The 24,572-nt window shown below is 38.2% G+C and overlaps 2 protein-coding genes, 1 long non-coding RNA gene and 1 pseudogene across 4 annotated transcripts in view; 1 reads left to right on the top strand and 3 right to left on the bottom strand.

Moving 5' to 3' along the window:
• Positions 1–3,232, bottom strand: part of LOC111345441 (uncharacterized) — a 5,031-nt gene extending 1,799 nt beyond the window's left edge. The window contains exons 1-2 of the mRNA XM_022952720.2: positions 2,713–3,232; positions 1–448 (exon numbers count right to left, since the gene is read on the bottom strand). The exon at positions 1–448 is cut by the window's left edge and continues 1,799 nt beyond it. Coding sequence (XP_022808455.1) covers positions 224–448; positions 2,713–3,087 — 600 coding nt within the window. The 5' untranslated portion in view covers positions 3,088–3,232 and the 3' untranslated portion in view covers positions 1–223. The remainder of the gene's footprint in view (positions 449–2,712) is intronic.
• An 89-nt stretch (positions 3,233–3,321) lies between these two features.
• Positions 3,322–8,103, top strand: LOC148736503 (uncharacterized). The gene is made up of 6 exons (XR_015998942.1): positions 3,322–3,518; positions 4,670–4,855; positions 5,379–5,423; positions 5,610–5,651; positions 5,922–5,975; positions 6,819–8,103. It is a non-coding gene; the product is annotated as an uncharacterized LOC148736503 (long non-coding RNA).
• A 1,900-nt stretch (positions 8,104–10,003) lies between these two features.
• Positions 10,004–10,999, bottom strand: LOC148736502 (contactin-associated protein-like 2; annotated as a pseudogene).
• Positions 11,000–13,463: 2,464 nt separating this feature from the next.
• LOC111345709 (contactin-associated protein-like 2) lies at positions 13,464–15,865 on the bottom strand. 2 transcript variants are annotated; one of them, XM_022952992.2, is made up of 4 exons: positions 15,770–15,865; positions 14,941–15,242; positions 14,720–14,837; positions 13,464–14,454 (listed from the first exon to the last, which is right to left on the bottom strand). In XM_022952992.2, the coding sequence occupies exons 2-4, from the start codon at positions 15,235–15,237 to the stop codon at positions 13,841–13,843; spliced, it is 1,029 nt and encodes a 342-aa protein (XP_022808727.2). In that variant the 5' UTR covers positions 15,238–15,242; positions 15,770–15,865; the 3' UTR covers positions 13,464–13,840. The 2 variants fall into 2 exon arrangements, with proteins under 2 accessions (XP_022808727.2, XP_022808726.2); XM_022952991.2 differs by lacking the exon at positions 15,770–15,865 and having other exon boundaries at positions 14,941–15,421.
• Between the last annotated feature and the right edge of the window lie 8,707 nt (positions 15,866–24,572).

Raw genomic sequence — 24,572 nt, 5'->3', positions numbered from 1 at the left:
ACAACATGCTGTTGTATTTGGCACACAGGCAACAACTGCACAATTGTATTCCAGTTGGGATACATTTGAATTTGAATTCAAGGCCACATGACCAAGAATCAACTGATCAAAGTGCTCGTTTTGTTGAGTGAAAGTCTAGGTATATTATAATAGTTGATATTTTTTGAACCATGGCTACCAATTGAAGTGTTACCTTTACCCTCTCTATATATTGGCATGCAACCTACAGTCCAATTGAGTTTAGAACTCTGTCTTTAATTAGTGGATCAAAGCATCCATAACAGTTATCAAACAAACACTGAGGTTTATTGTACTCCAACAGCTTCTGGGGACCCCGGACAAGGAAATGCTCCAAACTGTAGGCAATGCAGACAATGCACTGTTCTTGGTAATCATCGCACTCCTGACAAACATAGACACGACCAGAAGACTTCCCAACAAACACACCCTAAGAAAAAGAGATTGATGTTTGGTAATTAGCAACAATGTGAGTCTAAAAACAAGTGGATAATGCTACCAAATGACCAGTGTAAACATGAAAAGAAATCATCTATGAATAAATTAACCACCTCCCAGTTAGCTCAATGGATAGAGCGCTGGACTGTTGAGTGGGAGGTGGATTGTTCGAGCCCCGGCTGGACCAATACTCAAGGTCTCAAAATAATTGAGAAGAATATGCTACCTTTCTATAACATCAAGAAATGGTTAGATATTCTAGTCTTCTTGGATAGGGACCAATAAATGGAGGTCCCATCTCCTGCAGGGTTAGGGGAAGGAGACATTAATTTCCCACGCATGAGATTACTGTGTGATGGATGTCCTCCCCTGGGATGGGATGGGTTGGGATTATTTAGAGAGGGCCATAGGATCATCAGTTTAACTACTGTCACATGCTACCCTCTTAAAAATAAAGTCTATTCTATTCTTTTAGTCTATTCTTTTCTATTCTAAATTGTAGAAAGACACCTGTATAGGAAATACAGATGCCAAAGAAAATAATAACTACAAAAAAAATTTGTAAAGAAGAACACAGTTTGTTTTTCTGACCAAATACCGTAAAATGTACAGAAAGAACCCTACAAATGATGGCTTAACCCTTTCACAGCCTGATCTCATTAGTAACTCTCCTTAATGTTTGCCTACAATTCTTAAGATGGCAGTTTGGAGAATTCCCCCAGCAAATTCATATTTTCCTATATTCTCATCACTCATCTGCTTAATATCAAATTGAGATTGTAAGGAGAAATTCTGTCTTGGTCACTCATGGAAGTTAAAAGATTAAAATAAATAATTCAGCTCCTTGGTTTTTCTTTATTCTATAAAGGGATTCACTATGCTTAGCGCTTAACCTAAAAATCCCTTAAACAATCCCATCTTAAATGTTACCTGTGAACCTGACTTCATTTGCATGTATTCAGTGAAATTGCTAATACTGAAAAATAATAACTGTTCCATCTATTTCAGGGGTAGCAAAGCTTCTCTTCTATTTGTTCATTCTGTACTCAAGTTTATAATTAGTTGGCAGTTCACATATTTCATACATGTATATGTCTGAAAAACCTTAATTTAAGACAGGTGTGCAACTTAACAAACAAAAAGCTGACTCCAACATTGCAATTTATGAAAAATATGGCAAAATGTATCATTCATAAAACATATTTCCCATTGGAAAAGGAGAGAAACTCAGAATTGGGACAAAAACCATGAGTCTGTCAGCAAGTTAATTGTCATGTATATTATAAACACTGTGTTGCTGAAATTAAGCCAAATGTAGTCTTTTATTTACGTTGCTTAATCACAGGTCATATATATTGAAAGAAAGTGTCTTGATCAATAATTTACTTACTTAGCAGTTGAAAATGAATGAAAATTGTGATACTCAGAATATTAAAATTGGAGGATAATACTTTTCAGTTAAACCACTAAATACATCCCAGTAGAAAATACACAAATAATAAAGAGGAACCAAATTCCTCTCTCACTCCACTATCTCTCACAAAAGCCTTGTTACCAGCAAATCAATATGCAAATTACCCTCCTGGAGACAAATACATTGTAGTTGTTGTGGTTCATATTTTGTTCTAAGTTGCAAATTTTTCAAACCATTTTAATTTTGATTTTGCTTCGTCTTGTGTTCAATTTACCACACTTTGAAACAAAGGATATAAAAATCAAACTGTTTTCTCACCAAGAAAAAAATGTATACTTCTGATAACACACAAGTTATTGCAATGATAAAAGTCCCATACTGAGGTTGAACCTTGACAAGTGTAACAGTGGGTATGAAAAATATGAACGGCATTTTTTCAAACGGTACAACTAAACAAGATCACTCACGCATTGAGCTTTTTAAACGCAAATATGGAGCAATTCCATGAATCTATCTTGCAAAAGTTACAACTTACACATTAATTCGCGAGCTTGGAATTGTTCACTTAAGCTTAGAGAATCTGTAAAGCTAAGCTTTTTGGTATCATTTTTAAACCATTCTTTCAAACTCAATACAGCTTGTTGTTTTAAAAAATTTAATCGATCGCAAACTCTTTCATTGACGTTCGACATCAACAATCTGTGTATTTGAATAGCGCCTTGATATGTGGTGTAAATCAACACGAGCAATCAAATATAGCTGATTATATTGTACTGCGAGTTAAGGATTGACATGTTCCCCTGCAAAACATTTCCTTGAACAGCTCAAATTAATTACCTTACCTCTACCGGAAAAGACAAGCTTCCTTGCAACACACCGATCTGTGCAACATCTTCTTCGATATAGTATTTTTTCCACACTTGTAAAGTGAAATCTTCGAACACGGTCGATTCGCCACGACTGACGATCACAAGATCTCGATTGAAACCATTTACGATAAGCTTGCGATATTTGTAGTCGTCGAGAAAAGAGTTCAATTCTCCTGAGTCGTTGACATTTAATTTTCTTAGCCGTGTAAAGAAACGTTCTTTATCTGTGGGATCTGCCAAATGAAAGGCGCTGGAAATTTCGCTATCCGCCATGATTGTTCTCTGAAGAAAAACCACACCGGCGAACGGATGTAAATTGGTGGTAAATTCTTCGATGATTTCGGACATATAAAAAAATAGCCAACAAATGCAGAGCTACAGTAAGGATTCTCGTGTGTTGATTAGCCGTCTTTACGCTTCATGTCGTAAAGACAAACACACAGCAAGAGTCCGCATTCAACAAAATGTGTCAAATCGTAGTCATCATAAATTATCACTAGGGGACTGGGAGAGGGATTGTCAATCCTCACCCCCAATAAGGCAAGAGAGAGGTCAGCAGTTATCACCACTTGATAATCTATGTAATTCCGTGGTTGGGCCACCGTGAATAATTTTAGTTTAATTTCAGAGCAGTTATTTAAAGAACCAAGCAAACCGAAGTCTGGATCATGAATTTTCAATGAAAAGTGGATATATATATATTACAATCTCTCTGATATGGTAGAGAATTACTGACCACTTACAAAGCAGGAATCGCAAAAAACGTTCGTCCTAATAAGGTAATCTATAGTTGCTGTTAAACCCACATGCAAGGATAAGTTCGATCCTTTAGGATTAAGTAATAAAACTCAGTCGTACGTTTTTATAGGCAGCTTGACTTTTCCAGATATTGCCTTAACACAAACAAATGCAGAGAAACTTCTCAAGGATTCATGATTTATATTCTAAAATGTGAGCGATATTTCGAAACAAACTGTCATCTTTCGTTTGAATTTTTGCAATTACTACGCCACAACGTGGTTTTGTTATCCTTGGGAATGTTGACAACTTCAAAGACACCGGTGTCTTCTGAAGGAAGTCATATTTATGTTATAGTACCTATGTATGAAAGTTGCCGCAAATTCTATGATGTTTCCTTAGACATAACTGTCCAAGCACTTAATATAGTGGTGAACTTTGTTCGAAAAATAGCGTGATCAAAAAAAGCTGTTTTTATTTACAAAATCCCAAAGAAGATGAATCATTCCACCATAGGATTGTTTTTCTTTTCCATATTTGTTTTTCCTTGAAGTTTACTAGGAAGCAAGTCATGACTTGATACCTGCACCTACTCTTTGGGACTTGCATCGAACCAAATTCAATAGATTGTAATTACTAAACATGATCACAGATTGATGGAGGTAAGTTTCTAAAGAAACTGTGGTGCTGCATTGGCGGGTTAGTATAACAAGGTAATTTTGGTTTCAACAACTGAGTTGGTAATGTAAATTGACCACCGTGAAGAGTTTCAAAGCTGAGGTTTTGATTGTTTGCTCCGACGAAGGGCTAGTGCTGGTAACATCAGCTTTGAAACTCTTTATGGTGGCCAATCTGTGTAATCAACTCAGTTGATAAAACCAAATTACCATGTGCAGTGCTTTCAATAAGACCCGGCACCTGCCGAAGCTCCGGCGGGTATTCTGTTGTGAATCGCCGGGTATATTTCACCGCGCTCAAGTCACAGTCACCACGCTAAGTTGCAATCAAGTCTCTTTCCAGCGGGTGTTGTACCGAGGTAGCCACCTATTTCAAATCTTATCGAAAGCATTGTACCATGATCTCGAATTAGATTGTTAACTTGCCCAAGAACATAATACAATGACCTGACCATGCCTTGAGGAGCCTGGACGACTTGACTTGCCTCCCTCTCTCTGTTACAATTACATCATAGGTTAACCACGTTCTGATGGTGACTGTATTCATGCAGTGGTTTGGTTAAAGGCTGTGATCCTGAGTTCCAGTACCACCCAATCCATTTCCAAGAAGTCGATAAAAAATGGAGGAATGGCTTAAAGAAAAGCAGGTGTTGCTAAGGAGTATAAAAGAAAAGGAGGAGAAGTTAAAAGATTTTGAGAAGGTGAGAGGTTGAAAACCGGAAAGTGAGAGCTAAACATGAAATAAGATTATGCGTAAAAGAATGTTTATTAATTTGTATGAGGAGAAAAATTAACCATCAGCAGATGGAGAGCCCTCTGTGAGGTACAGAATATTTGTGACCAGTCTCTATTGCGTTATGATTAGCCTAGTAGTATTATGTGCATTTGATTGGATGTTACAAATAAATCCAAAAATAAAGAAATCATAGCAGCCAATTCGAGCAAAGAAAATTGCAAAAGCCAACAAAAGCATAAGGTAAAAAAAAAGTAAAAAAAAAAGCAAACTGCCTGAAGTGGAGAAAAACATGAGGGAATAAGTTTAGTTTTGGATCCAATTTGTTGTGTGCTGTGCATTAAAAGTTTCCTGCACCAATCAAAGATGTTATGAAGCAAAACCATTCAATGTATAATGAAATTTTAAGTCTAAATTAATGAAATAGTTATGTATTGGCAAAGTATGTTATGGTTACTGAGATGAATGTAAAATTTCTCTTTTTTTTCTAGAGGTTCCTTCCCACCACTATAGATGACGAACGACTAATTTTGAAGGTAGAAGAAATGCAAATCTGTAGTTTTTAAATCTTTAAATTATGCTAATAAATTTATTTGTAAATGCATGATGGTTGGTTTCATCGGGGTGATTTGATTGATTTTCTTCATCATGTCTTTTTTTTTGTTGCAGTTTGCTTTTGATAAGTTGTACATAAATATGACCTTATTTTGTCACTTTTTAAGGAAAAGGAACTTGAAAAAGAAGTAGATGATATGAAATTCAAGGTAAAAAGATGTGCCTATAAATTTTGGTCAATTTGCTTGAGCTAGTATTGAGTGGTGCTGGTACTGTTGTACCTGAGCGAGTGGTCGTTTTTATTTGTGCCCCCCCCCTCCCCTCCCTCTTCCTTGTTACACTGGTGGTCTCCATGCTCAAGAGATTTCTTGTATTCTCAATTGACTTATCATTTAGTTGTTAAAATTTTATTGCATTATTTTTGTTTCTTGCAAGAGGTGGTTAGTAATAGTTTTCTTCTGTTTGTTTGGTGCCACTAGATTGCCACTTGCAAGCAGGAAATAGAGCTTTTAAAGTTGCGGAAACGGCTAAAGGTTAGTGAGGCTAACTATAGAGGGCATTTTAATAGAACGTTGTTACATCAAAATCAAATTGATCGATCTGCCAATACCTTTAAATTGAGTGGCCAGAGGGTTCTTGGTTCAAGTTTGAACCTGATTGATGAAAAGAGTGCGGGGTTTTTTTTAAGGGACTGGTCTTATTTATCACCTGGTAGGTAAGGGGGTGGGGGGAGGGGTAGGATGGGTGAGGGGGTGGGGGGAGAGGTAGGGTGGGTAAGGGGGTGGGGAAGGGGTTTGTAGGGTGGGAGGACTTTGGTTGTGTTACAATAAAATTTACCAAATCTCCTTTAGGCCAATCTGCAAAGGCTTTGTAGTAATCTAATGATCACCCCTCATTGGCATCTGACTTTCTTTAGTCCCCCTTTATATTCTGTTGATGACAACTGATTCCCCCTTCTTTCCCCCTGAAAATCATGTGATCCCCAAAATCCTCCACCCCCCACTAAGATGTAAAATAATAAGGTTAAATTTACCCAAAGCGAATTGAAGAACTGAAATTTGCTCCATTTTTTTTATCAAAGATTAATAGATATGTGTGAAATTTCAAAGAAAGTATTGAAACTCCATCAAAAGTAGTAAGAGTAGTTTCAGAGTCCATCCAGAGTCTGGCATCCTGAAGGTTTTTTCCATATTGAGAGAAATTATCAAAAGATAAAGGTTTCCAAACAATGAGTTTAAAATTTTTAACACTTATTCAGCCAGGTAATATTTTATAGTACGCGTTAATCGTCTCAAAAATGAAAAGTCTTCAGCAGTTGCTATAAACTTTTTTCTTCTGATGTGACTTGTTTATTCTGTCTTTTTCTCACCTGGCAGGAGCTCGAAGAAGAAAATGAAAGTCTGAGCTCAATACCGTAATTTAGTGAATAGAATTAGCTTAATTAGTTTAATTTTAATTTTTGAAGTAATGAAAAAATAAACAATTTGGCACTAAAATATGTATGGATATTCGTCCGCGGACATTACCTGTTCCGAGATGCGAACAGTTTCTGAGAGCGAAGCTCTAGGAAAGCTGTCAGCTTCGAGGAACAAATAGTGTCCAAGGAAAAATTTACGAGCATAATTTCGCGCAAAAGGGAGGCAATTGTCACCATGTTTATTATCCTTCCAATGTTTTTCAACGCGAGGGAAAAATGTTGTCGAACAGCCTGCCGATTACGGCGTGGAATTCTCCTTTTTTTGTGTTCTCTGATACGATTTCCTGAACAAATAAAGAAAACTTGTTCTTTCTGCTGCAGTAACCACACAACGTTCCTCATCTTGAAATAAATTTTGAGCGCAGATTTTTCGTTATTGGACGTAAGGTTGGAAAATTGGGAAACATCACTTGGGGTTTATCCTTGGATATTCAACAGTTTTAGTTGGAGGATGTTCGGCCACGCGTTACGTTTTAACCAATCGCACGCGAGCAAAAATATTTGTTGGGTTAGGAGCACGAATATTTGTCCGCAAACATTATCTATTCCGAGATGTGAGCAGTTTTCCGATAGCGGAACTCGAGGAAAACGGTAAACTACGAGGAACAGCTGATGTCTGCGGACAAATGAAAGAGCATAATTTCGAGCCAAAGGGAGGATATTGTGTTTATTATCCTTCATATATTTTGAGAACAATGTTTATGAACGGCCAACTGTTTGCTGCGTGGGATGGCTACCTTTTAGTGTTTTCTGGTACGACTCAAGGAACAAATAAACGCGTTCCTTACTCTGTAACAATACCTAAACGCTCTCTCATCTTGAACTTAATTTGAAAGGAAGACTTTTTATCGTAGTGGATTTGGAGAGTATCACTAGCGGTATATTTGGTAAATAAACCCCTTCAGGTCACTGGTTTTTCGGCTTAGAAGTGAAGCTTCGAGGACAAATGTGAAATTTTTTAAGGACAATCTCTCAGCCAAGGACATTATCAGCCACATATCAGCAAGCCAGAAGGAGGTTTATCTATTTTATCGTAATGCGCGTTGACGGCCAATTTCTTTTAGACTGTTTTTGTACCGTTTCCAGAGCAGCATTTGAGATCAGCTTTTTAACATCACTACCACTGGACCCACTAAACGAGTTCGTTTTTCTTCTATGTAAAGTAATAAAGATGAAACAGCAAATTTCTTGAGCTGGCTTTTTTCTGCTGACTTCGTTTCTTTTCGACGGAATTGATATGAGGACAAATATCGGCGTAAACAGAGGTTATTGCATGATTGTGTACCACGTGACGTAAAGTAGCCAAGAGAGTCACACGAATGTTAGGTTCCCTTATCGGCTTAATTCATGGAACTCACTGCAAACGGAAAAAAAAAAAATGAATCTCTTGTTTACTATTTGCACCTGTTTCAACCCTGAAGTGCAAAATATTTGCAAAGCTGATCCTTGCGGTATGCGTTGCGCGTATGGCAGATAAAACTAGTAATGGCCTGGCTTACAGTAGACTCTCTTTGGTTCAGTAGTAGAGCATCAGAGCGCGGAGTCTGAAGCTTCAAGTTTCATCCCGGGGAATTCACAAATTTTCTATGTCCTACGTTCGAGGAAGAACGGAAAACACCCTCAGTTTCATCATTTGTGAATCGGAAATTCTGTTGCTGTTTTTCACGACCTCAGTATTGATGTAGAAAGAGAGTCACATCAGAGTTACTTTTCGCCTCATCCCAGGACCGTAGACGCTATACCTAATGACTCACCATTTCGTGAGCTAATCTGAACATTTCAACTTGTGTGAAAGGATGACGGGAAGCTAACTGCACGAGGCCAGATCTACGAGGTGATCAACCGTTGTTGAATAAAACCGCGTTCTAAACTATTTTTACATCTAGCTGAATCTTTTATCTGAACATTAACTTTGTGTAGAGTGTCAAGAGGGATTAAAGTAAACAGCGAAGGAACCTCTTCTAGAGAATACGTACAGCCTACGGCTGGCGTAAAACCGCGGTTTGGGTTAGACCTCGCCCAGAGAGTTTTTCTTCTTTCTTCCTTATCAACACGTATGATATGGTACAATTTAGTTCAAAAAGTATTCGCCATTTTGCCTGATAAAAGGCATTTTGAAAAATGGCCACACAAGTGGCAAAATGATTGGGCATGTTCACCGAATTTGGCGCGTTTGAGTAGCGTTTTACGATTCCACCGTGAATGGGCTTTGTCGAGGAAAGAATACAGCATCGTTTTGCATTTTTTGGACTATTATTGTAGAGAACCAAGTGGAAAAGTGAAGAAGTTTGTTCCCATGGAAAGGTCCAAAGGGTATGTATCTTTCCTTTAACTATGGTTCATCGTAAGCTGTCTTAAATTTATCCAGACAGCAAAGGTAGCAGTAGTCCCTGCAAATTAAACTAAGCAACCATGTTACGGGTGCTCTACTTAAGTCCCTGAATAAACATCTGTTACCGCAAAAGTTTTGTTGAGTGGGATATGTGGTGGAAGAGGTTTAACATAAACGTCCTGAAAACAGTAATCTTATCTTTTCTAGTTTGAACGATTTAGTGTGTTTCGTCTCGTCTTGAATTCAAATAGGGGTGAAAGTTTACAACTAAGGGTCCTACGAAGGATTTTCTCAGCAGACCGCCGCTTTTAGCTTGGTCGTCTCCACTTTTCTTTGGCAAACAAATTCTTTCGTCATAAAATTACAGCACGTATGTTGCGAAGAATTGGAAGCATACATGTTTCTAAAGATAATGGCCATCTTTTTTGCTGCAGAAATTCGTAAACGCGGTAAAAGAGCAATATCTATGAAAAAAATTGAATTCTGAGCTACGAATATCAAATGAAAGCAACCTTCAAAAGTTAATGTCCCGTATTTGAGTCTTAAATGAGCCCAAACACTTGAGCTTTCCAATACCGAGTATGATTTTCGGTTACAATTCTTTGCAAATACTTTCAGTTAAACATTCTGAATTTCTCCATTTTTTTACTCTTCATTACCATCAACTACCATTTTATTACATTTCCTATAACAATCATGAACCTCCACTTCCTCCACTCTAACTCTGAAAAACTGACAAAAAGAGCGCAATGTCAGGAGTAATCTTTTAAATGGTTAACACACAGTCTTAGTGAGTTCAAGACGGGTCCATGACACTTTAGTTTTCCAAGCGTGTGATATCCTTTTTCATCGTAACCATCAAGGACACTGGTATCTCCAAATCTTATTTGAATCACGGGGAACTTGGACTTGTTTGTAAGTTAACCGCTGTCTTCTCTCCAATTCCCATCGTTCTTATCGCAATTGCAGCCATAACTGGTGTCTGCGCATGTGTTGTTTAAACTGCATGCACATTTAGATGCAACAAAGTCGACGCCTCCCCAGTATTTAATCTTCTCATCATCACGTGATACACACCAGCCGTGCATGGAGTCAAGGAGCTTTGAATGATAGCACTCGTATCTGATAAACTGCTCACAGTGAGCAGATGAAGCTGTTAGACTTCTAGCTGAAGGAGACTGGTTTCATTGTAAGTAACATTACGCGAATAACTGCCAGGGGCTTCAAACCCATCCACAAGGGTTCTGCTTTCACTGTCGTGACTGACAACTGTCACTCCAACACCACCTTTGTCTGTCATGTCACAGAAGACTTTGAAGGGTTTCACTCCACCCTCCTCATCAGAGTCGATGACGTAAGAGCAACTTTTAGCTTCAGGATTGCAGTATTTGACGTCATTGCAAGTTCGATTTCCTGAAAAACAAATTACAAAGCACATAACAACATAAGAAATTTAGAATTATAAACTGGCTTCCTTTAATTTGCTCTTCAAGGAAAACTAATTGGGGAATGTTGTCCGTGGCCAACAACTCACACAAATGAAGACCTCTGGGGACAGAAAACGCTGCCATGTTAAACGAGTAACACTTTGGATAACCAACACAAAAGAAAGTGCAGTCCGACTGATCGAGCTTAAATTTACCAAACAACACACGGCCCGTTGGATATCGATAGAGAGTGCTGTTTTGCATGGCAAACATCAATTCTAACAAATAAAGAAAAACGAACAAGAGGGGCAGAAGCGGCATGGTAGTGGCCGGTGGACTGACAATATCTGAATGAGCTACTTCAGGATACCGAGGACTTTAATTGCAAATGCGAAATAGGTCCCTTGTAATATTGCCTGTTTTAATGGTTAGTGGCCCCATCTAATACAGATTTCACACAGTTGGCCCTCTTTTATGGGGGAAAAGAAGACACATACGATGCATCAGTCGAGTTGAAAAGATCCTAAAACATGACCCTGGCGAAATCGTGTCTCTGTTCTGCCATCTTTTATTAATGGGGAGAGTTTGCTGATAAATTTACTTCTTCGTGTTTTTATGCCACACTTTGCAGTGATTTTTTGTTCTTGTTTGTTTGTTTTTTCTTGGGGTGGGGTGGTGGGAGTACGTCAGCGTAGTGAGTGTTATGTACTGTATGATGAGACAGCCATATTGAATTCAACCTCGTGGTTTATTGCATCCCATGATGCTTATGGTATTTTCGTGAGAGCATACATGACAGTGATGTCAGTGCGGCTCTCAGGTAAGGGTCAGCGTAAAGGATTTTCGAGCGCTATTAAAATGTCTCCCAAACAGACACCTTTCAAATAAGGCGACGTTTTACTATCCTATGATGTCACTGCTCTTTGCATCTAAGAGAAGCTGATTATTCAAGAACTCAAGCCAATTCTGAAAGTGCAAAACTGACTCTATCCGCGCGAAACTATTAAGTGAGATCACATGCAAATGTCTATTATTCTAGTTCCACTAATTAGTAATTCTTGGATTCGGTTTTCGCATGATCGCTATAATTATCAAGGCCAAAGTTTTTCGTTATTTGCCGAAGCCGAAGACTGAAGCGAATAACACAAACTGAGGCCTTGATAATTATCGCTATCATGTGAAAACCGAGTCCAAGAATTGTTTATTATGCATATTCCTGAGCTGCACTTGTAAAGAAAAGAGCACATAAACCTATTGTCTTTAGGTATGACGTCACTTCTATATATATAAAATCTATTGTCTGTAGGTATGACGTCAGAGAATGTATAATAAATTTTATTAAAAACTAGATCATTGGATAATGCAATTCAAGACTTTTTATTGGCTTAGCCATTATGGTATATCAGCCAATATACCATAATCTACAAATATGGTAAGCGTACGTGTCAGCTTAAAATTAAAAGGGAGCTAAAAATTTAATAAAATTTAATAATTTAATTCAACGTTTTTAATAAAACCATTATTCCACTCGCGCTTGTTGGATATGAGATGATTATAGCCAACTCGGCACTACGCGTTTCGTTGGCTATCCATCATCTCATATCCAACGCACGCTCGTGGAATAATTGTTAAATATTCGCACCGCGATAAAACAGACTTTGATAATGATGTTAGCAACATCGAAACGCTGGATAAATTCAACGGTATTCCTCATTTGGAATGTTCTTTATTTTTGAAATTAAGATATTCGACAGGGGAAATTGAAAACCTTAAAATAAATTGCAATTTTTCATGCAAAGCTTACCTCTTACGATTAATTAATTATCATTTTAAAAAACAACACCTTACTTCCATCGCTTTTTCTGATGAATTGAAAAACAGTACCAACATCGTTGATTATCCTTATTTATGAATAAAGTGTCGGACTGGTGGGATATAGTGGCTTGAACGCCATGCACAAACGAGAGGCACCAGAAGTCTGTTCAGGAACTTTTACTGTACTCGCTGAGACTCTGTCTCTCTTCTACTAATTGAGCTCTTAGTACACTCTCTTAAATATCCTATCGGATGGCATGTTTGGGCTTACAGGACAACTGACTTGGCAGAGTAAATACATTTTTAGAATACTAACCTAAACAATCTTACAAGACATTCGAAATGAACAACAAAGTAGTTGATAACAACCAGTCTTCGAGAACCAAAACCTAAACAAAAAACTCTCGTTGAGGATTCTAGTTGAGGTCGCGAATCAAGCCCTATCTCAGCACTTAGTTAGAACATTCCCAGTTAAGTAGTTTTCGAACACTAACAAAAGAAAAAATTGAACCAATATTCGTCAATCCTGGTTACCTAACATGCGAGAAACTGGAAGTTGATTAAGAAAAAAATAAAAAGACCAAAAAATGAAAATAATAGCATTACTAAAACACAAAAATGTGTTTGGATTTTTGATCATGGATCAGGATTATCTGCTCCAAAAATCGGGTTTACTAGAAGCGTTTGCCATATTTTTTAAACGTTTTCATGACCTGTTTTAGATGTGAACCAGTTTATTAAACGACAGAATAACCATGATCAGAAAAAGAGGTTTTGCCAGCTTGCATCACACCCAATTCCGGGACCGATTTTAGATCCTCGAGGTGTTCACTAACTCCCTTGACTCCGGACCAAATGGGCTCAAGTCTGAATCAAATCTGACATCGAAAGGAGGGGAAAACCTATATCATTTTTACCGCAAAAACTTAGATACAGCCTCTATGAATAAATGAGCCGCCTCACCCCACCATCCGAGGATACAATTTTATTCGAGCTTTCAGTTAACATATAGCAAGTTTATTAAAGGAAAGTGACAAAAAACCCAACAACTAGACCGTTACTGGTAATATAAGTTATATCGGCGAAAGGTATTCAGATAAAATGTTTTAGTGTGTTTACTTACTTATTTAAACTTATTCCTTTTTTTATTTTTAAACAAAATTAAAAACATCATTTGACATATGAATCTTTCATTACCTCCGGCAGTTGCTGGAGCGAAGGTGCGATAGTAAGCTTAGCTGTTTTCTTTATTTCACAACTTTCATAGGAAATTCTGAGGGAATATTAAATTACATGCCTCTCTACAAAGATAGATCGAGCATACGATGACTGCCCTGTTTGCGAGTCTTAGATGAGTCCATAACACCTAAGCTTTCCAAGTGTGTGATTTCCGATTTCATAAGGCGCACCTAAAGCATCTCCAAACCTCAACTGCGTAACAGGAAGCTTAGACTTGTCGGTGAGGAAGCCGCTGTCCTCTCGTTTTACGTTGTCGTTTTTGTCGCAGTTACATCCATATCCTGGGTTTGCGCATGAGTTGTTCAAACCGCATGCGCATTTGTATGGTACAGAGTCGACCCCTCCCCAGTACTTCATCTTTTCACCGTCACGCGACACCCACCAGCCGAACATAGGACGATTATTGTAAAGGAGCCTCGAATGATAGCACTCGTACATTATAAACTGCTCACAGTGAGCAGATGAAGCTGTTAGACTTGCCAGCTGAAAGATAGTTGCTCCACGGTAAGTGACATTGCGCGAATAACTTCCAGCGCTATCAAACCCGTTTACCTGTGTTCTGTTTTCACTGTCATGACCGACAACTGTCACTCCAACACCACCGTTGTCAGTCATGTCACAGTAGACTTTGAAAGGTTTCTCCCCGCCCTCTCCGTCAGGGTCGATGACGTAGGAGCCACTTGGAAGATTACGCTTTTTGGTCTCACTGCAGGTTCTATCTCCTTAGAGACAAAAAAGAAAACAATAGAACAGAGCGGTCTTTCAATTCTTGTCGGAATTGTTATTAAAACCAGGAAATTGACTATGGACGGTTTTAAAGAGAAATTAAATGGTTGCGTTGAAAAACTTTCATTTGTCAAGGATGAACTTGGTCATCTTCTAAAAGTAGCAATCAAAAGGAAAAGAAGAAGGTATTATCCTAACAACAGTATTTTTACATATGTTACGCTACATGCAGAATAAAAATGAAAGAGATATATTAAGTACCTCTAGGTTCGCAGTGAGCGCCACAGAATCCAGACTTACAGTCACAATGATAGGAGTTCCACTTATATTCAGGAACACAGACACCACCGTTCTTACAAGGTGCGCTTTCACATGGAGACTGAATAGAGAGAGACTGTATCTTAAATAATGCATTTATATCTATTCCTATTTTAATTTGATAAAATATGCGTGAAATCAGCGAATACACGAGGAGAGCTTACCGAAGGACTAAAATGATGGAATGTGGCATTCGAAAATAACTTCCCTGTTGCTCTGTACTTGTCAGTGGCCAACAACTCACAAATATAAAGACCATTGGGGTCAGAAAACGCTGCAATGTTAAATGAATAACACTTTGGATCACCAACACAAAGGAAAGTGCAGTCCAACGGATCTTCCACTAAGGACGCTGTAAGTTTTTCTTCCCATTGGTAGTAGAAGGCATCGCGCTTGAATTTACCAAACGACACACGGTCCGTTGGATATCGATAGAGAGCGCTGTTTTGCATGGCAAACATCAATTCTAACAAAGAAGGAAAAACGAAAAAGAGTGGCAGCAGCAGCATGATAGTGGCCGGTGAATTTCCAACATTTGAATGAGCTAATTTAGGATAACGAAGACTTTAAATGTAAATACGAATTTATGGCATTGCCTGTTTTATGAATTAATAACCCCATCTATTAAGCAGGTGCCATGGGTGGGTTATATTACCCTTTGTAAATTTTACAAAGTCGTCCTGAATAATATTCTCGTTCTCGAATAAACCTGATTCTTTTTTCATTCTTTAGTCAGAAGTGATTTGAAACTGGTTTTTACTAAGGAAACGATTTTCATTAATCCCTTTTATATAACGGCTTTAAACATATTTCATTTTTCATTCTAATGTTTATCATTTTTGATCCTGTTAGTTTTACTGACGGAATATGATTTTAATTATTATCATGGTCTGAAATAGTTTTGTTAATTTTAAAGGGAATGTTGGTACTCTGCTCCATTCACTAATACAAACTGGAAGATAAATTTCTAGCTATTTACTGCTGCACATCTACCTGTACTCAGCTGGTTTGATGTAAAAGGTTCTATTTTGGCTCGCACCGGGATAACAAGACACCGCAATTAACACGAACTACAAGAAGCTGAAGATGTTTTGTTCTTTTTTTTTTAGACTGACCGATTGATTATAAATATTTTATCATGTTTGGATACTTCCCTCTTAGAAGGGTACGTGTGTGAGAGAAAATTTTTTCCCAACAAAATTAAAAAACTATTTATCATATGAATCTTTTATCTGAAGACTACGGTTTTTTTTTTAAGCAAAACTCGATGACATAAGGGTTTTTTAGCTTCCAGCCGCCATATTTTTTGTCGTCCTTCAGAGGGACACAAACATGGCGTTTCCTTAAGTGAAACGTTTCTTCGAATATATCCCGTACGAAACGTCGCACAAACCTGGGCATGATTCTTTACGACACTATTCCAGTATTTATCCACTTTTCTCTTTTGCAATTATTGTGTTAACAAAATAAGTGGGACGAATGATCCTACTCTACTAAATTATTTACATTATATTAATTATAATTATATTAGACCGCGAGTGAGTGAGTTTGAATAATACGGTGGCCCACAACTGTCACGGCAAAAAGAAATTGCTCACAGCGAAAAGAAATCACTCACAGCGAAAAGGAAAACTAAAAACGCCTTGGTGGGGATTGGTTCGAGTTGGCTCGGATTCCATCATGGGTTGAGGTGCAGCACTCCATCTTGGAGCACGATGCTTTGCAGTACCTTCGGGCAGTGTTTAAGGAATGAAGACAAGTTTTGCTCTCAATGCGGCAAAGGTATGGGATTTAAACTTACTTAACCACTTGTTTCTGAAAATCTGGTGTCGGCTTAAGTTTAGAATGCCCGGCCACTCATTTACATCGAAATGGACATGCCTTTTTCTTTTAACACCTCAACCCATGATGCAATCTGAGCCAACTCGAACCAATCCCTACCCAGGCGTTTCTGAGTTTTCTTTTTCGCCGTGAGTAATTTATTTTCGTCATGAGTAATTTATTTTTGCCATGAGAAATTTCATTTCGCCGTAAGAATTTCTTTTCGCCGTGAGTAATTTCTTTTTGCCGTGAGCAATTTCTTCTTGCCGTGAGTAATTTCTTTTTGCCGTGAGCAATTTCTTTTCGCCGTGAGCGATTTCTTTTCGCCGTGATAGTCGTGGGCCACCATAGAATAACAACACGTACGTTTTCGGCAGGAAATTAATTGGAAAGAACGATCTATTGGAATTGGAGTTTTAGCTGCGAAAGCTACTTAGAACCAATAAGTCACTCATTTTAATCGACGACATATGACAAAAAAAAATGTAATCTATTGCCAATGTAATCTATTGCATAACTTGCACTTATTGCAAAAAGATATACAGCGGCGAAACAGGCAGAAGACTAGGTAACCGATTCCGAGAACACCTTCGAGACGTGGAAAAGAATGACAAGGACACATCGAAACCAGTCGCTAGACACTTTAATTTACCTAATCATTCTAAGCAACATATGGCAATCTGCGGTCTTTCCTTACATTTAGGTAGCACGGAAAGCCGTAAAACTCTTAAATCAAAGCTCATCTTTCAAACCGGCAGTCTAAATCCCACAGGGATCAACGAACGCTTTTCATTCCACTAATTTATTCGTGTTTTTCTCGTTGCCATGTTCCCACCAATAAGGTAGCTCCATTTTCTGCCTTTAAAAGCACACACAACCCACAATTCCTCTATTCGCTCCGACGAAGGGCTAACGCTCGAAACGTCAGCTTTTGTAATCGTTACGGTGGCCAATTTACCACTTCAAGTTTGCTGATATATCCAAATTATCTAGTTATCCAAAAACGCAAGCTCAAAAACAGGAATGAATAATGTGTAAAACGCAAGTGAAAACGAAGATTATTGTGGTACCGTTTAAATAACAACTTTACGTATGATGCACGATCTTCGCAGTAGAGAGCGCCATTTATGCAATAGCGAAAATCAGACCTGAAAAAAGTCAGGCCTGTACGGGATTCGAACCACTGACCTTTGCGATACTAGTGCAGCACTCTACCAATTGAGCAAATAAGCCAACTGGGAGCAGACCGTTAAGTTGATTCGTAATAAACCCGTATTGGTAGAGCGCTGCGTGGTTCGAATCCAGTACAGGCCTGATTTTTTTCAAGTCTGATTTTCGCTATTGCATAAATGACGCTCTCTACTGCGAGGATCGTGCATCATACGTATCTATAACCGCAGTTCAAAATATATGAACTTCATATATTCATCGTATCTGATTTATCATCACGGATTTATTACGAACCAACTTAACGGCCTGCTCCCAGTTGGCTTGTTAGCTCAATTGGTAGAGCGCTGCACTAGTATCGCAGAGGTCAATGGTTCTAATCCCGTACAGGCCTGATTTTTTTTTTTTTTAGGTCTGATTTTCGCTATTGCATAAATGGCGCTCTCCACTACGAGGATCGTGTATCATACGCATCTATAACCGCAGTTTAAAATATATGAACTTCATATATTCATCGTATCTAATAACAACTTTATTTTAACGAGGGCAACACATGACAGTAATTCAACTGATGAACGTGTGGCCCTCAAACAAAGATTTTAAATAAACATGGAGTGCATGAAAATCCCCATTGGCAGGAGGCAGACCACCAGGCTATTTACAGAGCACAGCCGAGGAGTTGAGGGTGGAGGACTCTTACCCGGGCCACCGGATAACAAGTCCAGCACCTAACCACTCAGCCATGCCGCCTCCGAAAGAATTATTAGACATCTAAAGGATTATTAGATATCTAAAACCAGTTTAAAAGTTTGCGGATAATTTATCTATTTAAATTGTTGTTTTCTGAAGTGACGCCAATAAGACAAATTTTAAGCGGATCGCTGCGATAATGTGATATTCAACCGCAATCTTTTCGTGTCTCCAACCTCCAACCTAGTTTCTCTAGAATGGGCTTCTGCATCAATTTTTTTCCTTATTTATAAGCAGCTTTATGACAAGATCTCAACAAGAACTCAGACTCCATCTCAACAAGAAAGGTATTGCTATTTTAGCGAATAATTTTGTAAATAATATACTTCATTGATACGATTCTTACTTGACAACTGTGGCGACACCTAACCTGACTATCACCTCTGGTGCCCGGATCGGGTCAACTCTAATGCCAAAGTGTCATGGATTCAAAATGGCTAGTTTGAATATTGCAAGCCTTTTGAAACATATTGATGAATTTCGTGTCTTTCTAAACGATCAAAACATCGACGTTCTGGCCATAAATGAGACCAGGCTAAATGAAAGTATTTTCGATCGGGAGGTTAAAGTCCAGGGTTATGATATAGTACGTCGTGACAGGTCAACAAAATGGTAGGTTAGGTGGTGGCGAATGTTTTAATTACGTCGCGTAGAGTCTCCGGTCACATCCGGGACCTTTACAGGCCTCACTGGCATTCGTTGAAACATAAGCTATCTTGTCCGCACAGATTTGGACAGTCAGCTCCTGGAAGTAATATCAATTGAAACTCGTAAACATAACTCAAAACCCTTTGTTATTACTTCATGGTACACACCTTCAAAAACACCTCATGAGCTCTTCGCTCACGTTAACACATTATTAGGTAAATTAGATGCTGAAAGCGTAAAACATTTTCTTATGGGGGATCTAAATTGTGACTTGCAATCCAAAGACAATGTTAATGTGAAAGGTCTTCTAAACATAACAGACATTTATGGATTGGATCAAAAAATTAACGAACCCACCCGAATCACACCCACTACGGGTACATTAATTGATCTTATTACACGACTCGGGCAGTCAGAGGGCCAATAACTAAAATCAACCAATCAAAATGCTCTATTGCCGGTCAATATTCTCTCAGTATTGGACCGGGCACTGTCCCGAATGATACCGCACTTGTGTCCCTTTGAACTTCAGTCGTACAATAAATCTCTTATTAACCAAGCTTGCTCGGGACCGTACTGGAAGAATATCGGCCCTCGGTCTTTTTTGTACGGACCTCGCTGCGCTCGGTCCATACTGTCAAGACCTCGGGCCGATATTCTCCCAGTGCGGCCCTTGCGCTTGGTTAATAAGATATATTGATTTTTACAAATCGGCCAGAGAATGTGTATTGTTCGGGGGTGTCTCATGTCGCCCCAAGTGACCACAGCCTAGTTTGTGCATATCGAAAAATCTCAATTCCCACTCTCTCCAAGGGAGTTAACTTGATAACATATAGACAGTTTAAACATTTTACTAGCGCAAATTTTTATGCGGATATCTTAGCCAAAACTTGGGATGACATAAGGCAATTGTATGATCCTAATGACACGTGGAAGAAGTGGAAAGAAATATTCCTGAATGTGTGTGAAAAGCATGCAGAGATGAAGACCAAACGGACACGAGACTCTAAACTCTCATGGATAACCACTATTTTTAAAAAGCGGATGAATTTCAGAGACCGCCTCAAAAGAAAGGCTATCAAGACAAAAGACTCACTTATTTGGAACCAATTTCGAATGGTTAAAATTCAAGTGAACTGGGAAGTTAATAGCGCCAAAAAAGCCTATTATGAAAATGCCTTCAACAATTGTGGTGGGGATCAAAGGAAAACATGGAAAACAATCAATGAACTGACCTCGCGAAAGTCCAATAAAACTGTTATTAATGAGGTAAATTCTGGAAACCAAACAGATATAGCAGTAATGCTAAACTCATTTTTCACAGAAATTGGACCAAGCCTTAGTAGAGACGTGACAGAAGTTGATAAATCCTTACTGAAACTGATAAAAATTTTGTTTTTGAAAAAACAACACCAATACATGTTTTTGCACTACTATCAAGGCTCTGCAAGTCAAAGGCGACTGGATTGGATAATATTTCTGCAAACTTCTAAGGGAATGTCCTAATGTACTAACAGAATCTCTTACTCGTATATTTAATCAATCCCTAATGACTGGCATCTTTCCCGATGAGTGGAAATCTGCCAGAGTCACCCCATTGTATAAAAATTCCGGGAAGCGCTCCGATCCAACGAATTATCGACCAATATCAGTAATTCCAGTTGAGGCCAAAGTCTTTGAACGGATAATCTACGATCAGCTTTATCATTATTTAACTAAAAACAACTTTCTCTCGTGCCATCAATCTGGTTTTCGGTCTTTGCATTCCACGCTCACAGCACTTATCGAAGCTACAGATAGCTGGGCAGTGGACATAGACCGTTGTCTTGTTAATACTGTAGTCTTTTTAGACCTCAAAAAGGTATTTGATACAGTAGATCACCATATTTTATTACAAAAACTGCAATACTATGGAATTTGTCGGACCAGCCATTAATGGTTTGCTTCTTATTTAGATAACCGAACACAGATTTGTCATTTAAATTTTTGTAAGGCAACTCCGAAATGTCTGAGATGTGGTGTTCCCCAGGGAACAATTTTGGGACCTCTTTTATTTTTGATATATATTAATGACTTACCACACTGTTTGACATATTCGGAACCTAGAATGTATGCAGATGATACCAGCCTGACGTTTGCCAGTGCTGACTTTGAGCATATAAATTATTACCATAATCACGACCTGAGCAATGTGTACGAATGGCTCTCTGCTAACAAACTTACCTTGAATATGACAAAAACTGAGTTCATGCTTATTGCATCAAGGCAGAAGTTATCACAATTTACGGAAAGTCCCTCGCTTATTTTAAACGAAAACGCATTCGAACAAGTAACCTCCGCTAAATCCCTTGGAGTTTATGTCGATCAAAATATAAATTGGGAGTGTCATATTAAAAACATCTCTAAGAAGATAGCTTGTGCCATTGGTGCGATTAAACGAATACGGCATCTCACTTCATTTAATGTTTTAATTAAAGTTTATAATAGCCTTGTTCAACCACATTTTGATTATTGTAACGTAGTGTGGGGAAACTGTAACAAAGGCCTTTCTGAAAAACTACAAAGGCTGCAAAATCGGGCAGCTCGCATCCCAATGTCAGCGAGCTATGATAGTAATTTGGATGATTTGTTCCAGGCGCTAGGGTGGCGAAAACTCTACTATCAAAGATTGGAACAGAAATCTATCCTAATGTATAAAACATTACATGGTATGACACCTGATTATCTGAGATCAAGATTTGTATATCCTGACAGTGTAAGTGCTTATCGTTTAAGGAATACCGAAAACAAATTAGTTCTTCCCTAACCTCGAACTGACTATCTCAAGAGAAGTTTTTTGTACAGCGGAGCTCAATTGTGGAACAACTTACCTGAAGACCTAAGACAAGCGTCTTCGCTTACTGATTTCAAATCTAAATTAAGTCGACACAGTTTAAAGTAAGATCTTAATTCTAAGTAAATTTTAGACACGGCCTCCATGAAAAGCAGAATTTTTTATTTATTTCTTTTATTTGAATTGTTATTATCAAATTATTATTGTAGTTAGATAGAAAGGTTTCTAGTATAGAATTAACTAAATCAACTGATGGAAAAACCATGTATAAATAAAGTTATCCTATCCTATCCTATCAAATCCTAAGATGTGATATTTCTTTGAATTGTCAGATTAAGTTCACTTTTTCTGATGAATTGCGACAGGCCCAACTTCGTAATCGGCTGCTATGAATAAAGAAAAAAGTAATCCACGTTGACCCTAAATTATCCCAAATAATGATGCGGGAATTAATCAGCTACTAAGTAACGCCCAGCTTACGTTATAGTGAATAAAGCACCCACCATTTTACCTTTTTGATAAGATATTAATTGAAAAAAATCACCACACGCCAGTTGAGAGTGCCATGATAAATCTTACGTGGAGACGGACAATAGAGCGCCGGGCTGGTAGCAACTAAGGAAGGGTCATGAGTTCCCCACATGACACTTTTGATATCCTTGTTTGAAGAAGCGGTTATACTTGCTGACACGAAAATTTGCTCAAAATTTAGTAGACCAAGGACGGATATTATCTGCTCCGAAACGTTTGGAGGGGGCGTACGGCATACTTCTTAAAAGTGTTTATGACCTGTTTGCGATTTGACTTATTTTTTAAACAACGAAAAATGAAGATAATAGTACAAAAATATGCTCCGACGGCGCCTACGAATCAGCAGTCTGCTCCAAAAGGCGGGTTCAGAGGGGGCGTGTGATATACTTTTAAAATTTTTCATGACCCCATCTAGACATGAACAAACCCATGAACCAGGTTTTAAAATGACAATATAATGGAATTTATAGCAGCTGTTACATCTACCAAGATGAATGGAAAAAGGCGAATCGCCAGCTTGCGTTGCGCAAGAAACTTAACTACAGTCTCTATGAATAATTGAGCCGCCTCACTCCACCATCCGAGGATACAGTTTTATTTTAGCTTTCACTTTAACAAGGCAATTAAGGAAACTGAAGAAAAATAAAACAGTGCAAGTGGTGATATAAGCTATGTGATATGTATTCAGTTAACATTTAGTTGTTGTTACATAATTTGACTCATACGTAAAATGATGGCTGGTTTCTTTCTTTCTTGGCTTTCACATGCAAATTCAAGTGAAAATTATATTATGTATTCTCCTTTGCAAAGATAGATCGAGCGTAAGATCGCAGTTCTGTTTGCGAGTCCTATATGATTCCGAAACACCTAAGCTTTCCAAGTGAGTGATAACCAACTTCACCAGGGATACCTGAAGCATCTCCAAACCTCAACTGTTACATCACGTAAATAACTGCCTTGGGGATCAAACCCATCCACCAGTACTCTGTTTTCATTGTCATGACTGACAACTGTCACTCCAACGCTGTCTCTGTCACTCATGCTACGATAGAGTTTTAGAAGGTCTCACTTCTCCCTCTCCGTCAGGGTCGATGACGTGGGAGCTACTTGGAAGATTACATTGTTTGATCTCACTGCAGGTTTTATTTCCTTGGAGACAAAAAAGAAAACAATAGAACAGGGCGGTTTTTCAATTCTTGCCTGAAGTGTTATAAGACCAGAAAACTGACTCTTGACGGTTTTAAAGAGAAATTAAAAGATTGCGTTGAAAGACTTTCATTTGTCAAGGATAAACTTGGTTATCTCAAAAGTAGGAATCAAAAGTATAAGAAGGTATTACCCTGACGAGAGGATTTTTATTTTATGCATCATGCAGAATGAAAATATGAGTTAGACTTAGAACCTCTTGGTTCGCAGTAAGTTCCGCAGAATCTAGGCTTACAGTCGCAGCGATAGGAGTTCAATTCAGATTCAGAAACACAGACACCACCGCTCTTGCAAGGAACGCCTTCATAAGGAGACTAAAAATAAAGAAAACATCCCTTGAATCATGCATTTTGTACGCATGGCTTCCTTGCAGTAGTAGCATATATTAGATATAAATTGGTTTTAAAGTAACAAATTCCGTTATCTAACACTTTATAGTGGCGAAGGTCAGCAATGCTTCCGAATTCAGATGTTCTCTAGTTTTAGTTCTGAGTACGGACACTGTATTTCTTGTCTACTGTAAATTACGCTCTTACAGTGTACATATAGCATTTGTTTCAAATCTTGTCAGTAGTTATGTTTCTTAGTTTATCTGATGAGGACATTTTATGAGATTTGAAACATATACATATATTTTATTATTATATTTTGTTTTTTCAGGGAACCTCGCTGGTAAGGTGACCACAATGTTATATTGTGAGGATGTCACAGTGTAAGGGGTTGTCATAAAACCTTGTTGTGCATAACTACATTATCTCGTAGAACTATTTCCCTTTGCAGGATTTTGTCTTTAGGGTGGTAGACTTAGTCCATTATGTCAATAATTATAGACTAGGTTGT

The sequence above is a fragment of the Stylophora pistillata genome, chromosome 3 (genome assembly GCF_964205215.1).
Source record: "Stylophora pistillata chromosome 3, jaStyPist1.2, whole genome shotgun sequence".
In the NCBI taxonomy this organism is placed as follows: domain Eukaryota; kingdom Metazoa; phylum Cnidaria; class Anthozoa; order Scleractinia; family Pocilloporidae; genus Stylophora; species Stylophora pistillata.
Note: the sequence above shows the minus strand (reverse complement) of the source record. Positions and strands in the feature narration are given on the sequence as shown.

What these genes read in the sequence shown, in the direction of transcription:
- LOC111345709 (XM_022952991.2), bottom strand. Translation starts at nt 15,285, where the DNA reads ATGCTGCTGCTGCCACTCTTTTTCGTTTTTCCTTCTTTGTTAGAATTG. An exon ending in TCCATCATTTTAGTCCTTCG is followed by an intron (nt 14,838 to 14,940) that starts GTAAGCTCTCCT and finishes CTCTCTATTCAG; the next exon opens with TCTCCATGTGAAAGCGCACC. An exon ending in CGCTCACTGCGAACCTAGAG is followed by an intron (nt 14,455 to 14,719) that starts GTACTTAATATA and finishes TTTGTCTCTAAG; the next exon opens with GAGATAGAACCTGCAGTGAG.